Below are 18,560 nucleotides of genomic sequence, written 5' to 3' on the forward strand. Positions count from 1 at the left end.
CAGCTAATCAGTTTTTAAATAACAATTTTTACTTTATATCTTACGTATTTCGCTGAGCACGACATATCATTTTATTAATATTCTTGTGTTCTTTATATTGTATTTAAACTATTTTAGTTTTTTTCTAAATAATTTTGCATTATTTTAAAATGTTCAGCAATTATTTATATGCTATATATTATTTATGCAAACTTTTTATAACCCGAGAAAGTCCGTAAAGTAGCTATAAGTGTCAATAGATATTTAAACCAGTTACTACTTTATAAAATTGAATTTATACTTCAAAAAAAAGAAAATAATATAAAAACACTAGAAGTATATAAAACTATAAAACTGCTGCAAAGTATATAATATTAAACAAAGTTTTTTAACATTTTTTCCTCATACACTTTATCGACTATAAGTCTTTCAATACAGTTTCTATAGGTGCAAATATAGAAAAATGTTATTTTGTAAGAAAAATTTCGCGAATTTTAAAATATTATTTATTATATTTGTTAATAAAAAACTCGAGATAATTTCTTAAATTTTTTTATTTACATGAAACAACTTTGTATATACCGTATACATTAATGCATTCTAATTAACATCAAATTAAACAAACATCCTTAACTTTAACTGAGGATGCTCCTCCATAAACTCTTTCGATAAAATAATCCAACATATCACTGATATGTATCTTTTATTATCTTTACTGATACACTCACAAAATCACGAAAAGATTTTTTATATGATCACATATTATACTTCACAGAAAAATATATTAATTCAACACAATATTTAAACTCGAAGATCACAAAGTTTTATATGATTATCAAGAAAAATAAATATAATGGATGACGCCTTCATTCCTTCTTTGCTTTGTATCCCCATGACCCAAAAACGTAACTTTTTTAAATATATCATTAACTTTAGTGTTTATAACGGTTCTAAACACCATCAAAATTTGAATATTATTTTGAGTATTTAACAATTTTTTAGAGGTTTAAGTATTATAAAAATTACTTTTATAAAATCCGAGAATATATTATATATATATTTTTTTTCTTAAATGTGTTTTCTTTTTCTAATTGTCTTCGCTCGTTTTTGGCACGTTTTAAAATACTTTAAATGCTATTATTTTGATAATATTGGATTTTTTAAATGTAATTAAGAACCCAATAAATAGATTAAGTTGGAATGAATATCGCAACCGTGGAAAGCCCTAGAGGACGTGTTGCATTTGCTCAATTTTGCAAGAGGTAATTCTTGTTGTATTCGTTACGATGCTTCGGGTGTTTCTTGTAGAACTGCTAAAGGGCCCCTCGGACGTTCCCTTCTTGGAACAGGAAAGCATTCTCTTGAATGCTCTTCTGAATTTGATGGACATGGCATTGTAAAGGATTGGATTAATAGCACTGTTGATAAACACCATGGTCTTGCTAAACATTAGATACCATAGCTCCATATAACGCTCCTTGGCCAGGGAGTTGTAAACTAACAGCACTCTATAGGGCAGCCACAACGTTGCGAACACGGCCACCACCACAACCAACATCTTTACAACCTGGAACCAAAGAAGAAAATATATGAGTTTGGCACTAAAATATTTATACAGATTTATTTTAAACTTCTGCACACACACAAAATCTCTTGCATAATTTATATTGTATTTGAAAGAGTCAAATTTTTCCAAAAATTACATTATATTTATCGCTAATTAATGTTTTCATAATCACTCACGTATTAATATATGAATATTTTTGTTTAATTGCGAATTTATATACATTAATTCTCAACGGAGAATTATAATGATTATGAATTAGAGACAAATAAATTTTAAATTTCTTGAACTTATTCTCTAATTCTAAACATTATAATTAACAGAACGGATAGGAAATTTTGAGTTTATTTAAATATGATTAACAAACCATTCAAACTAGTTATAAGTTATTCAAATATTTAACTAGAAATTAGCAGTTAACTAATTGTAATCAGCGAAATTAGATTTACTTTAGCCAAAGATAAAAATGTTTACACAAATAGAAGTAACACAATGCAATTTATTTTAATTTTTATCATTGATTGCATCACTTTATTAAGCGATATTCATTTTAAATATTTGATATTTATTTAATTTTAATTAAATTAGGAATAATCCTTCTGGATTATCATTAACTTTTCTTCCATTTATTTAAAGAAAATATTTTTAAATATGATTAATTAATATTGAAGTTATTATCAATATAGAAATTGTCAGGATAAACCTGGATATGAAATTTTATATTATTTTATAATAAATAAATTAAAATAAAATATAAAAGTAATGTTCTCGGAAAAAAATTCGAGTGCGTTAAAAGTCGATAATGCGGAGAAAACAATATAAAACGAATATAATCGAATTTGATTGATAAAAACGTCTATGACGTAATAACGACAGGCGGTATGAGGTAACAATAGCGTGATTGTGATGTGTTTGTATGGCGTAATAATATTCTGTCTGGAACGAAGACAAACAAGCAGAAAAATGACTTAGGCTAATATCTGTATAGCCTATAATATTGGGCATATTCTACCAGTTTCCTTTATTAGTACTTCACTCGATAGAAACGTTATTGGATAAATTAGAATGTAAATGAAAGACTAGGAGTGACGTTAGCTGTTGTTTTTTTTTTATTTATATATTTTCTTTTTTTCTTATTTAGTAGTCAACGCACGTATGACATTATCGAACATCTAATATAGCTCTGAAAATATAGGGAAAAATGTAAACACATCTAAGAAAATCCGCCAAGTTTATTAATTAAACTTCTTCTACAAACAGACGTATTTTTTAAAATAAATTAATTTGTAGAAAATTATTAAGTGAAATGTAAATATTTACAGATTTTTTTGGATTGTGCCAGGGTCAAACGACTTTTCTTACACGCCTATTAGAAGTAGATAAGAGTTAAAAGTAAATTAAAAGTCTGTCTTTCCTATACTTAATGACTACACTCGGAAATAACAGGAAGTCTTCTAATCTTGCCAATTTTCTGACCTTCAGTCTTCTCAGTGTCTTTCAGCTTTACAGTCGAAACCGAAGGATGATGATAATTAATTGGGGAGGTATGTACTGACCACTTTAATTACATTCTTCCTTCTGACGTTTCCTGGCACGATCAAGAATTTTAATAATTTTCTTCTCCTATAATGAATACGTTACAACATTTCCCTTCTTATTAAACTTTCTTCTGTTCCACGTAAAAAAAACTAATTCCTAATGTTTTGTACTGGTACATTAGAAAATAATGATACTTTGCTGATAAATTTGTTATGAGGATGTTATTAAGGGGGGGAATATCTAAAGAAAAATGACAAACAAAAAATAATAATAATATGTTGAATGAAAGAAAATGTAATTCGTTATTATAAATTTCTAGTGGAGGATTTTACAAATTATAAAATGGTTTATAGTGTTGCCATTTTTCTTACTTTCCCTCCTACTTTCATTGTTATACAGAATATCCCAAAACTCGGTTAACCGTGTTGTATGCACGAATGTATATCTTTTGTGTATAACTTCTGTACCGAACAAAGAATATAATTTTTGAACGATTTTTGCAGTTTGTAAGTAATAAAATATTTAAATAAGACCTCAATTTAATTTTTACAATGGTTTAGCTGATTTTTGAACCTTCCCGTGTATCTTATCATTATAAAAAATATGTTATTGAACTCTGTTATTTCGCCGAAAATTTTACACTATAGTTATAATGCATTATATAAATTAATATGGCTTAATTCGTGTTACATTTTCGACTTTTTACTCGAGTTAAACATACTGCTATCTCAGTTATACCGGATGATTGTAATTAAAGTACCACTGTTCGACGTTGTTTAGAGAGATATCTAGCAATCCAAATGTAACCAAATTCGGTATAATAACATTTCGGGACAAGAGGAAGAATTTCCTAATAAATTAGTACCAAAACTCCCCACTACGGCATTTTTGGCGCTGCAAGCAACAAACATTTCATTCGTACAAGACACGCGCTATATCAATATCTTAGCAATGCAGGTGATAGTGCTCAATGTGGTCCCTAGAGTTCGTAGGTATAGTTGTGCCCATTCTGAAGGTGTAAAACCTGAAGGCAATGACAGTAATTGATTTCCGTGATTCCTCTCACATACAGTGTGATTGTGTCTTTCGAGACTGCAGAATTTGTAACGCGTCTTCGATAAACTACAGTTTTTAAGTGTCCCCACAATTAAAACTACATTTTTGTTATTTGCAGTGCCCTAACGACAATTTCGGTACTAAATATTTTACGGAAATGTCTTCTCGTGTCTCGAAATGTTACCATATCGAATTTGATTACATTTGGACTGCTAAATATCTCTCCAGACTGCGTTGAATAGGGGTACAATATAACACTGAGAGACTTACATAAACTATATTGCTTTCGCTTTCATTTGTGTTACATTGTGTCTATCATATATTCCTCTTATATTTACAATGTTCTTACATACATGTTACGTTATTACTTTCCCAGCTGTTATAACATAACACGGGAAAGTATTGTAAGCGTGTCAAATTTCACCCTCCGGGTTTCTTGCAAATCTCGACGCTTTGAGACTTCCTTAACTCAAAAACGTCCAAACACATGGGGAACATTCCGGGATATGTACTGTATGTATTTGTGTTGTCGTCTATTTCATATAATATCTTAGAATAGGATAAAGATTAAGAAGAGAAATTTGGCACGGTAACTCGCATATAAGGAACATCGATGCTATTAAATTTTGGAGTACGGAACTCGATGGTGTGGGGATAGAGAGGGTCATGTGTCGTATCTCGAGTGGGGTCGGACTTAATACAAATTTTACACGTTATTGGCATTTACAATATCTTTAAAAACTCATCTATACCGTCAAAATTAAGTCTGTTTGTCTTTTTATAATAATTTATATAAAAATTCTTTCTTAATAACATCTCGTAACAAGATGGCTCCACATATAATGGAGATTAAGAGCCTTTGCTAGCTTTTACTTTACCGGCTGTTATGTATGCATTGTATGCATAACAAGGAAAAGTATGGGAAGCGTGTCAAATGTACCCTCCGAGTTTTTTGCAAATCTCCATGGTTTTGAGATCTCCTGAACCCAAATGTCAATACAAAGGCAAAAATTTTCTAAGGATGTATGTGTGTGTACGTATGTGTGTTGGTGTCTATTTTGTAATATCTCAAGATGGGGTAAAAATTAAGAAATGGAATTTGACATAATAGCTTGCGTATAAGGGGCATTGATGATATTAAATTTTGGTGGTAGAAGGTCGAGAGAGTGGGGAGATAGAGGGGAGTCATGTATCTAGAGAGGGGTAGGACTTAATGATTTTATTTGTTATTAACATTTACACACTTTTTTTTATAAAACTCATCACTACCCTCAAAATTAAGTCTTTTGCCATTTTATAGTAATTAAAAATATAACAACTTTTTATAGCAAGATGTCATAACAGATGGCGCCATACACAATTTTATTTATTTTGCTTAATAGTATAAAAGTTATATTTTTTAAAAAAATAAAAACTTATAACAGCCGGGAAAGTTACGCAATTCGTTTCTGGATTTTTTGTCTTTGTACACTTATACAAAGATTGCTACATACATTTTGCAGACTTTTGCCCTTTTTTGTGTAGGCTAATCTTTTATTCGGAATAAGCAAAATATATTTTGATAATTATAAAGCCGTAAGAAAAAGTGATTTCCGAGAGACTTCAATTAATAACACCTTTCTTAAGCAGAATTTTTAAACAAAACCGAAGATTAATAAATTTATAAAAGTTAGTGATAAATTTTGTTAAAATGTAGAGAAATTATCGATTATATTTCTCATGATTTATCTTTCTACTTACATCTTCAATCATTTTCTCTCGATAATTTTCGTAACTCAAACACACTCTACTTATTAAGCGATCATTTACTAGAAATTTCGTGATGTTCTTTCTTACTAGCCATTTTCTGATAACAAATTGAGAAAACGTCTTTCTTTAAACATTTTTAAGATGTTTTGATCTACAAAGACTTATGCTCTTCACCTAAATAAATTGAATTTGGTGATAACAATTCCACTAATTGCGTTTCTAATTTATTGTCGTCTAATCACTAACAACTGCATTCACGACAATCTCATTTCTATTCGAAACTTTACAAGATTCCACAGATCTTATTTACATCCAGTCAAACAAATTTAATTATAAATTAGATTTAGAAGCTTTCTCTACGCAATTCTGTCAACTTAACATAATTATAATATCAGATTTTAAGGGATGAATACGCTCTTTTTACATCCCTTTCTATCGTAAACTTTCGCGTGATCCATTAACAAGCAAATCTTAAATTGTTTTAACTTTATTTATTCATTTACACAAATAAATTAATTAAATAAAATTTTTAAAAAGCGTTGGGAAGTTTATTTTCCTAAATATAACAATGCCGAAGTAATTGCTTTTAATCACGTGACATGTTTGTTAACGTATTGCGAATTGTTAAACTTTAAACTGTATTTTTCATTTGATTGGTTAACAAATTGACAGTCAGCCAATCAACATGCTTATAACGTAAGAGTGGCGCTGTTTGACTAATCAGCGAATTTAAAAATAAAAAAGTCTATAACTTTTGCTTAATTACCGAACCAAAAAAATCTTTAAGCAGAAAATTTATTTTTTGTTAGCTTTTTTTTCTATTTATCGCTAAATTAAGGTATAAGCTAGTATTTAAGTCTTTATAAAATAATAATTTATAAAAAAAAAAAACACACACACACACGTAAACCAGTTAATTAAAAACAGTTTTATAAATTTTTTAGCAGAAAAGGCATTACTTTAAAATATTATTTTGGCCTTCAAAACTGATTGAAAAAATATTTTAAAAAATTTCAAATAATAACAGTTTTTTAATAAAAATAATTTGCTATAAACTAAGCCAAAATTAGATAATAAAATTACAAAATATTATTAAAAATAATAAATAAAAAAAGAATACGGTAAAAAAATAAAACTAGACATCGGTTAATTCGGTTTAACAAAATGTGTATACTTTGTTGGAAGTAGAAGAAGATACAAAACATCAAAGAGACTTTTGCAAACAGTCGTATCGGATATTAAAGCAAAAAATTCCTATCAGAAAGAACGATTGTAGTCAGTGGCAACATCTGAACCAGAAAAACAGGAAGATGCTTTTTCAGGAGTCAAGTGAATGGAGTTATCAAGAATTCCAGATAAAATATTTTCAACCTGTTTCATGACAGTCTCCGAGTGTAAGATTCGATTAATCAAACTGTATAATCAAATTTTGATAAATTATATTAAAAATATTTTTTCAACTTCGATATTAATCAATGAAGGAAACGTCTTGTACCAAAATTGAATGAAGTGTTGAATTCTTCGATACAAGAATCCATTTTTGAATATATTATTATAAAATTTTGAATTTTTTATTAAAATTTTTTGTATTTAAATTTTAAGCTTGATTTTTAGATGAATTGATCGACATTTTATGAATTTTTTTTCTTCGTTTTTGGCTGGAGGTTGAAGCTGGCAAACATTCTTTCGTTGATTCTTCGCGAAGAAATTATGCTCGAAACTAATATTATTGATTGATGTTGAGATTTTTTTTATGAAGAAGTTAATCGATCGAAACAATTTTCATTTTATAAATATATAAAAACATTTTATTCAGTTTAATCGTTTCCATCATTTAAATCACATTCTACGCTTTACATTTACAATAATAAACCACTCTAAAAAACGAATAAATGAGTTTATTTTCGAAAAATTCTGGAAGAAATTTAATTAATTCAAATATTTTTGACGTCTAAGAAATAAATATGATTAAATTTAACTTCGCATTCCGAGATAAACTTTAATTATTTTTAATGANTAGAAGTAGAAGAAGATACAAAACATCAAAGAGACTTTTGCAAACAGTCGTATCGGATATTAAAGCAAAAAATTCCTATCAGAAAGAACGATTGTAGTCAGTGGCAACATCTGAACCAGAAAAACAGGAAGATGCTTTTTCAGGAGTCAAGTGAATGGAGTTATCAAGAATTCCAGATAAAATATTTTCAACCTGTTTCATGACAGTCTCCGAGTGTAAGATTCGATTAATCAAACTGTATAATCAAATTTTGATAAATTATATTAAAAATATTTTTTCAACTTCGATATTAATCAATGAAGGAAACGTCTTGTACCAAAATTGAATGAAGTGTTGAATTCTTCGATACAAGAATCCATTTTTGAATATATTATTATAAAATTTTGAATTTTTTATTAAAATTTTTTGTATTTAAATTTTAAGCTTGATTTTTAGATGAATTGATCGACATTTTATGAATTTTTTTTCTTCGTTTTTGGCTGGAGGTTGAAGCTGGCAAACATTCTTTCGTTGATTCTTCGCGAAGAAATTATGCTCGAAACTAATATTATTGATTGATGTTGAGATTTTTTTTATGAAGAAATTAATCGATCGAAACAATTTTCATTTTATAAATATATAAAAACATTTTATTCAGTTTAATCGTTTCCATCATTTAAATCACATTCTACGCTTTACATTTACAATAATAAACCACTCTAAAAAACGGATAAATGAGTTTATTTTCGAAAAATTCTGGAAGAAATTTAATTAATTCAAATATTTTTGACGTCTAAGAAATAAATATGATTAAATTTAACTTCGCATTCCGAGATAAACTTTAATTATTTTTAATGATCGAAATCATTACCATTCGATCGACCATACGTCAAAGGGAAGTAATGAAGAATAAATGGAAAAATAGAAAAAAAATATATATATATATGTATTTGTCAGAAAATTAATATAAAAGTTATTATATTTACTTCAAAGAGAAAGTTATGTATAGTACTGTACTCTACCGTATAGTACAGTACATGCGCTGCGCTTCTTGTAGGTATCATAGATACGTGACAAATACAAAGATTTAATCGCTTATATAAGAATTATATCGAGTTTATTTTTCGATATTATTATTTAAGCTTCGTACATTAAAAATAAAAATTAAAAAAAAATAATGCTACTGAGATGAAAATTAATAATAAAAAATAAACAATGTGGCCTTGGATCGATGGCCACAAACGTAAATAAATTTTTTTTTAATTTTAAGGAATTGTTCGAAAAAATATTTTTAATATGTAAAATATTTTGATTCACTTCCTATAAATGCAAGTTTCATTCGAGAATATGAAAACAAAAAATTAATTTTATTTCCGGATCGACGGATGTTCTTTACAAATTATTATCGTTGTTTACTTCTAAAAACACGAAATAAAACTAAAATACAGATAGAAAATTAAATTTGTTGTCAAATTGGTAATATACATTAAAATTTAATTGTATTATAAAATTCTAAAACGTTTGTGAAAGAATATCTTGTAATTTATTTAAAATGGTGAAAAATATTGAGAAATTAACTTATTTTATGTTGAGTAAGCGGTATTCTTCTAATGGTTTCATTTCTTTTATTGTTTTGTGAAAAAATAACGGCTAGCGGTAAGTTAGGAGAGTAGAAAGGAAAAAAATAATTCTATCTTTCTTTTATAAAGTGAGAATTTTTTATTTATATTTTTATAAAAAAAAAGTAACTCCACTTTTCTTCTCTTCTTTTTCATCATATATTCAACTACATAACGGAAGATAAATTGGATAATAATGATATAAACGTAAACAATTGCATAAGCGAGATCTTTAAAACTTTAGAAATATTATAAATGAAAATCATAATTTACTATATCCTAATAAGAAATATAAATAAATAAATGGTTTATATTTAAGTAACAATTCTGCAACTCTCAGCAAATTCATCTTTACGAATCCTTAACCACTTTCAGCACTTTTCTATGATTTACTCATCGATGCAGAGGGGAATTATAATTAAAATTCTCAAAAGACACAAAATTCCACACATAAATTCTACTCAATGTTTACGACCATAAATGTCGCGATTTGTCACGCTATTGTTGGGTGCTGCATGAAAGTAAATATTTGCTTCGTAGTTTACTTCAATCCACTCGACCACAAACAAATTCTTGTAGATAATTTACAATAAAAAGATACTAAACGACTTCCTTTAGTTAATTTAGAAAATATCCGATTGTTATCTCATTAAACATTTACAGTCGGGAGTACTTTCCATTGCAATTGTTTGCTGGAAGATGGTGTCACGGGTTCGGATGATTAATAGTTAATTATGTGATTGCTGTATCAAATATAGCTCAGAAGTATGGGCCATTATCCGAAAATAAATACATGTTACGAACTTCAAATACTGTTACCGCTCCACTAAGCCATTTAACAAGATTCTAGTTTCTTCCAGCATCAATAAATATTAGATGGAAGATTTGATGAATGATCCGAGCAAAATACTTTCATTTGTACATTTTTAAGATAAAATAATAGAAAAAATCAGAATATTTCTTTTAAAATTTCAGTCTATGATGTATTTTTGAAGAATGGTCTGGCCTATAAATGGGGCTTAAAGAGGATTTTATTCAGTGAATTTGAACAAAAGTAATATGTTTAATGATAATTTATAATCTTGGGGATGAATAAATATCTCGTATCAATTTAATATCTAATTTTAAAAAACTTTTACTCGGACCGCAACATTATATTACTCTAATAAAAATCTTTAATGTTTTATATTTAAAACCTTTCATATTTCAAACGTTAAATAAATTTAATAAATAATCTTTATTATATTATTAAAATAAATCACGATTTCGAGAATATTTGTTGTGTTTTCTATCGCGAGGTGAATCAAGATGACGTTCTCCTTGCAATTCACAACAGAAATTAACTATTTATATTCAAAACCTCATCACAAACACTGTTTATTGCTTACAATCTCTCTTCCAATTTTGTTCTTACAATTCGGGAGATAAACATCACTCGGTTAGTTGTAACGACAGAGTATGTGTCACATACTAAGAGATTTCCCTTTTCATCGCGCTTGATCGAACATAAATTAATATCGCCCCTTTAAAATTAGTAAAAATTTTAATATTTTTCTAACATAAAATTGCTTTTTACCAGTAATTTTTCTGTCTAAATTTAATTAAGTCAATCTCGTACAACTATTACGATCAGAAGCAATTACTCCGAATCCGATGATGTTTAAAACAGGAACTTCAAAAGCATCGAATTAATGCGAGATAAACGGGAATAAAATGATTTTTACAGACGAATTCGAGTGAAAAATTCACATTTTTCCAATCGTTCTTTGTGTTCCGGGATTAATTTTCTATAGTTTAAAAGGTATTAACGGAATTCTCTTCCATTCTTTGCCTGATGTTTTTGTCATTTTCGATTTAGGCTATCGATATCACGTTTTTCAACTTTTAATCTTCTCTTTAATAACGTGACAAAATTAAATTCTTTTTTTTTCATCTCTTTGAGAAAATTCCGAAATCCAAAATTGCTCTTTTAATTGCGGCAATAATTAAAAGGGCCGTGTTAAAATAGTTCCTCACCATTTTCATTCGATAATACTTTTTTAGAAATCTTTATCCGGTTATTAAGAAGAGGAAAAAGATTCGAAACCTCACTTATAGTTAATCTGATGAATTTGATTATATTGATGATAATACTTGAAAAGTTATCGAGGCATTTAATTATATTAAGTAAATGTGGACAAATAATAGTTTTTGTTATACGAAAGGAAATCAAATTAATTCCCCCTCTAAAATAATAGAATTAAATTAATTATGTCGTACGGAAAATAATAATATTATCATAAAAACGTTTACGATCGATCATTGATGATAAATTACTCAAAAGAAATGAGTGATCGCGTTGTATGCCGTATAGGTTCTGTTAGTTTTTTGTGCAGATATATTTTACGATAAAATTATATTAATTAGGATGCAAATATTTTATAATATACATAGTACAGGCATCATTTATATAATAGGATGTATTGCGCATTCGTATCGTATAATGTTATGACTAGAGGTAAGATATCGAAGCACTAAAATCATATAAATAGTTATAACTTATATAATTTATAATATTTATAATACCGCCATTCTGATTATTTATGACAATGCTTATATTTACAGATATTTCTTAAGAGAATTTGTACTTATTGATATTTATAACAGTAAGAAGGGCCCGATTGAAAACGATATAGTTTAGGATTATCTACTTTTTTTAATAAAAGGCCCTATTATTAAGCAATGAGAAAGGCCTCCAATATCTTAAATCGTTGTAAGTATTCGTTGTAAGTAGGGCCTACCAACGTTTCATATTTAGATTTTTCTTTAACTGTAATGCACAATACTGTTCTGTACGTATACATAATGCATATATTCTTAAGCATTATATGTATTTATATATCAGATATTTTATATGGCTACCATTACTACTTATTTATATAAAACTTTATTGTTCTGTTGTCATATTCCTAGTAACATTGAAATATTTTTGTCCATACGAATCTGAGGAGGGAGGCACGAATATTGAAGTAGCTCTAAAGGGGGAGAAGACATCTTATATTAATCATGTCTTTTATGATCAGGGCGTTGTTATTTGTTTCCTCGTTATATTAATTAGTTTCGATTATCGGTCTGTCTAATATTTGCAGAAGAATTACTTACTTTGAAAAGCTTATGTAACGACATCTCAATCTTCTGCAAGAAATCTTTCTTCTTTGTATGTACGTTATATAACTTTATGTGCCGATGACAGTTCTTAAAATAGCTAAATTGAACCTTTAAAACTGTTTAAAAGTGTTAGTCTTAATGCTTTTAAATGAAACTAATTATTGAACATTTACATTATGTAAGATCTTAAAGATTTCCTAATGTAGTTTCATCATAAAGGTTTCGATTTATTTAAGTTAAATAAATAAAATATCGTTTATTATGAAGTTTAAACGTGTATAAGATATATAATTTAAGTATAAATATTATAAAGTCTTTGAAGTGATAACTAAATGTTTATCTTATCCGAGATAAGCGAACTTAATTTACAATTATATAAACATAATTATAATAATGGATAACTGATTTATTAATTACAATAAGCATCATACTCTATTTTATTTCATAAAATAGAAGTGTGATATTAAAAAAAAATACTGTACAGAAAAAAATGTCGGTATTTATCATAACCAATTTATAATTCTCATCTATCATAATTTTGCATCGTAATTTTGAATAATTTCTACTTATTTAATATGTAAAAGTTCTATTTTTTGTGTGTAACTTTTCAAGTTGTGGCAGAGAACAAACCGAGGTGCAGTTACGGTCACGTGGTCAATTAATGATAATTAGGTTACTTCAAGGATAAAGTTGTTAGAAGACCAGCGCGTGTGACCTTTTTCAATGTTTATTATAATATCCTTTTATTTATTTTCAAAAAGATTCTCGTAAAAAGTTATAAAATTAAATCATTTTCTCGATTTAATGTTGAAGTAACCATTTTAAAGTGGCTGGAATATTTAAATTTTAAATTTTTGTAGATTAAAATTTTGCATATTTACAAACTGAATCACTTTTTTTCTTTTTTAAATCTTCAAAAATTAGTTTAAATTCATCTAAAAACAAAATATTGCTATGGCCATTGAGAAAACTTTAAATTGGTTTTTGTTAAGTAATTTAAATTATTGATGGATTTAATTTAATATTATACCAACGAAAATTGTTAAAATTTGAATAATTTTATCCAAAATCACTTTCGAGTTGAGTAATTTCCGTAATAAATTTTACGAAAGTGAAGCAAAATGACAATTTTTATTACGAGTTATTTCCTGATTGATTACATTTTCATCTTATTTTTCTTATAATGTTAATAAATAACTATAATTTAGGCGATTATTAAGCAATATATACAATAAAACTCCAATTATCCGGAATTAATTAGGACCTCCGGCCATTCGGAATATCCAGATAATTGATTTTTGTTTAAAATAGTCATTTCTTTTTATCTAAACACTCCGTTATGTACTATATGAGGAGAGAAACCGGATAATAATGGATAATTGAGGGTTTTTTATATCATTTGATATAATATATACATATATTTATGGTTAAAGCCCATAATAATTGGTAACAATATCACGCAAGATCGTTACCGCTTATACTCTTAGTGAGCATTTCTAAAATATTTCTGCCATTTTTTTTAATTTTTTAAATATAAATAAACTGTAAGAAGAAATTAAAATATAAAAAAGTTTACTGATATTTTCTAAAAATTAATTTGCATAAACGATTTCACGTTCTAGTTTTATCGATACAACCGCCGATTCCCTCCTTTAATAGCCATTTGGAATGTTTTTTTATCAAATCCATTTGCACTTTACAAAATCGGATGAAGCTATCATCATTTAAAAAAGTGAATATTAGCATATAAAATTGTTTACTCTATTCTTAAACATGGTTTTGTGAAAATATCGAGATTCAGTACTTTTATGATGTCTGATTATTTCATATTTGACATACAAATGCGCTTCTTATAAATTAAGCTGACGACTAGATAAACTTTATAAATATTAGAAGGCGATACCTAGAGGGAAAAATGCCCATTTTATGCCGTTATGTTTTCATTTTTATGAACAGTACATTGTAGTACCAGAACTCTAACTATACAAGGCAGAGCCAAAATTGATTCTCGTTGTGAGGTCCGAGGCTCAATGATTGAAGTTCAAAGTTGTTGGCGGGATCAACGTGAAAAGATTCAAAGATAATAAAAAATTGCCATCAAACGGTGACAATTCTTTTTATATAGCCGATGACACGGGATTTGTGGCAGAAAGCAGACAATATGAAAGCTCTTTCACGTCTTGAAATAAAAACATTAAGACTGTCACAGAGCCGTTCACACACAAAAGCCCATCGGAGTTTCATGCAACTTGAGCATATACAATAGGAGAATGAAACTTCCAAAAGTTGGAAGTGACTTTCAAACACCCTGCAGAATTTATGTTTACCTTACAATATTGGCTTTAATGATTGAAAGCATTTCAATTCGCGATTTCAATTTAGCTAACAATCTTTGCATTTTTTCCAGCACAAAGTCTATAATAATTATGATTATATTGTTGAATAAAACAACGAAATTTCATTACGTCAGTCGCTTTGTACAATATTTAAATCGCTTTGACAATAATTGATTGTCTCCTGAGTAAGTTTAAGTCAATTTAACAATGATTAAATCCTTAAATAGCTGGAAGATAATCTTGTTACACTCTAACCTATCACCACGGATAATGGCCATTATTAATTACTGATCACTTAAATAATTAAATTAAAATCTCTGTCACAGATATTCTTATATCAAATAATGTCTACTCTAAGGAAACCATTGAAAGAACAGAGTAAAAAAATTTTAATTTTCCTGTAGGAAATTTCATTCTTGTGAAAGAATTTTAACTCGTGATTTGTTATTTCTTTTATTAATTAATTTAAAGTTGAAGTTTTGTAATTATAAGGCTCATAAATTGTTTATTAAAGCTTCTGTTTTTGCTACTCGTGTAGATAAACAAGTGAACTTAATTATATTAGATAAAATTTTAAGCTTATATTTAAATTTAACTTCGCATTCCGAGATAAACTTTAATTATTTTTAATGATCGAAATCATTACCATTCGATCGACCATACGTCAAAGGGAAATATTCCTCTTATATTTACAATGTTCTTACATACATGTTACGTTATTACTTTCCCAGCTGTTATAACATAACACGGACCTGAAAATAAGTAAATTTCACCATTTTCACGTTACAAAAAAACAGAAAATTAAAAGAAATACAGAAAATCCAGTGTAACTAGAAGACTTTTTACATTAATTTTTCAACAAATAAATTTTTTATCAGCAATAAAACATAAATTTTCTCGTAATTAGCTATAAAATAAACGTGACTACCTCAATATATTTTTTTTATTTTTTAACCGCTAATATTTAAACTTTTATCATAAAATTTATTTTTGGAGAAGGAAAAAGTTTTTTATATAAGATGCAAACATCAGGAATTTTTTCATACATCAAAATCGATTATTTGCTGTTGGATTGAGAAGAGAATTCGTCTAAGAAATAATGAAAAAAGAAATTTATATCGTGAAGATTTCATGAAACTTTAATCGATAAAAATGATATTAAACGAGACTTTTTAACTTTAAAATGCAAGTTGAAGATTTCTTTATCGAGAATTGTCTATAAACAATTACTTTTTTTACATTTTTTATACATAAAGTATCTGTAAAACTACATTTTGGTTCAATTCGTGTACGTTAACAGTCCCTTTTAAAATTTTTGACAACATAGAAATGACAATTAAAACTTTCCAGACACGAATTCTGCCGTTTAAACGTTAAAATTAAATTAAAATCGTAAATTTAATCAGACATTATCACCATATTATTAGTTGTATACGGTTGCAGATGTAGTTATAAATTTGTTTTACATACCGAATTGTCTATCTACGAATTTATTGAGTTGAATTAGGAAACTGTGACGGCGCTACTACAAACAGAAGAGAGTGTTTTTTATTTAATACGTAACGATAAAAAAAATGTTAGTAGCTGCGTCGCTGTATGAGGTGATTAATTGATAATTAGATAAAAGTAAAGTGTAATTATCTAAAATTTATTGAAAAATTTTTCAAAGAAATTATCTTTTCACGCCTCTAACTTCGATTTTTATCAATTATAATGCTCAAAATCGATACAGATTTCTAGTGTTTTTTTACACGTTTCCTTTATAAAAGTGCAAATTTCGAATAATTATAGATAAGAAGGAAGGTGAAAAGTGTTAGGAAACTCACCTGAACTCTAGCATTTCCCACTGTGCTAGATTTTTTCGAATCGGAAACATTAAGGACTCCATTGGTTTTTCCCGAAGATTTAGGTATGTCGTTGGAAAAAAGTATCTTGGCAATGAAGCCGTAGAGTACACAGGATATGACCAAGGGTATAATATAAAAGATGACGAGATCTGCGAAGAAGTAGGTCAAGTAATCTTTACGCCTTATTGCGAAGTCGCACGTTTCCTTATTCGTGTGCCCCTTGTAATACAGCGGCTTGGTTTTGGTCAAGAAGAGCCAAGGCGAACAGTACATAAAGGCAAAACACCAAACAATAATAATGATCTTTTTGGCACGTTTGACGGTACAAACCGTTTGGGCCTTCATGGGATGACAGATAGCTATGTATCTTTCTATAGTAAATGCCGTGATGGATAGAGAAGAGACGTTGATACCAAGGTATTGGGAAAATATGAATATGGCGCATCCGGCCCTACCCCATATCCATTCGTCACCCAGCAAGTAATATGCCAAGATCTCGTTAGGCACGGAAGAGATCAGTACCAGAAAATCCGCAATGGATAGACTCACCAGGTAACAATTAGTGGGCGTACGCATAGTTCGAGTCCGCATCACCACTATCACCACCATGATGTTGCCCAGCACGCCCACCACGAAAATGATGCTCTGAAAGATGGTACCCACCACCCTATAGTTCATAGAGTAGTAATGGGGATCTAAATATGCGATTTCCGAGCCGGTATCGTTGATAGCGCCCGAGTAATTGACATTGGCGCAATCGGTTTGGTTGACGTAAGTGTCGTTATAGTCCTCGCAGACGATGCCTCGAGTGTGAGAATTCATCCTACTCTTCGCCGATATCCAACATGTGTGACGTTTTGTTGTCGAAGGAAAACGAAGCGAGTGACAAGTTGGGCGTCAAGTCGGCGAGTGGAGAGTTGACTGGCTCGTTGCCCAGAATGACGGTTTCGTTGCCATGGAAACAAGGACGACGTCCGACGTACAATATACACTTAGATAAGACCGACCTAAAGAAAAGAGAAAGCGTCAATTAATGCTTTTTTGTACTAGAAAGGCGCTAACAAGACGTTAACAAACTGATAAACCCACGATTAAGTCGACGGAAATGCATTTATATATGTAATTAGTTAATCTACGCGCATCTTACTTCTACAACGACAATGAAAAAGTATTTAAAACATTATAAAACGATGCAGAACTATTTCAAAAATTCTACTTCCTCTCCCATTAAAGATTAAAAGCTTGTTAAACGAGGTAGAAAATCTGCTGAATCGTTACTTTCTACACTTTATTTGTATGAATCGCGTAATTTCTTTCGCTTCGTTTCCAGAAATGCTTTAGGTTTCTGTACTGATGGCTACGCTTGTTCGGTTTGTAACACGGGAATGACGCTTAATTAAAAATGTGAAGTCAGCATCAGTAGCTTCGTAACCTTTCTTTTTGATCGGAACTTTTCTTACGTATTGATAAAACGAACTGTTACGTCATAACACGAATCCATTTTCTAAACTGGCTTCCTTTCGTAGCTATAATATGCGTAATGGCACTCTTACAGAATCTACTTTTTTTCTAATATCTGCATTTATCGACATTGACTAAACTTTCACTCTGACGTCATTTCACTTTCGCCTTCAATCTTTTAAATTACAGTGTTTAACGTGTAACAAGAAACTAAAACCTTTTTCTAGTTTCTTCTGTTCTTTCCTACAGAAATATAAAATGAAATTT

At 28.7% G+C, this 18,560-nt stretch overlaps 1 protein-coding gene across 1 annotated transcript; it reads right to left on the reverse strand.

Annotated features, from left to right (window-relative positions):
• Positions 1 to 564: 564 nt before the first annotated feature.
• On the reverse strand, positions 565 to 17,829 carry LOC111629389 (thyrotropin-releasing hormone receptor-like). Its single transcript, XM_023373284.1, has 2 exons — positions 16,812 to 17,829; positions 565 to 1,546 (listed from the first exon to the last, which is right to left on the reverse strand). The coding sequence occupies exons 1-2, from the start codon at positions 17,652 to 17,654 to the stop codon at positions 1,205 to 1,207; spliced, it is 1,185 nt and encodes a 394-aa protein (XP_023229052.1). The 5' UTR covers positions 17,655 to 17,829; the 3' UTR covers positions 565 to 1,204.
• Between the last annotated feature and the right edge of the window lie 731 nt (positions 17,830 to 18,560).

Source organism: Centruroides sculpturatus, unplaced genomic scaffold, assembly GCF_000671375.1.
Source record: "Centruroides sculpturatus isolate CEXI.00-Female unplaced genomic scaffold, Cexi_2.0 scaffold621, whole genome shotgun sequence".
In the NCBI taxonomy this organism is placed as follows: Eukaryota; Metazoa; Arthropoda; class Arachnida; order Scorpiones; family Buthidae; genus Centruroides; species Centruroides sculpturatus.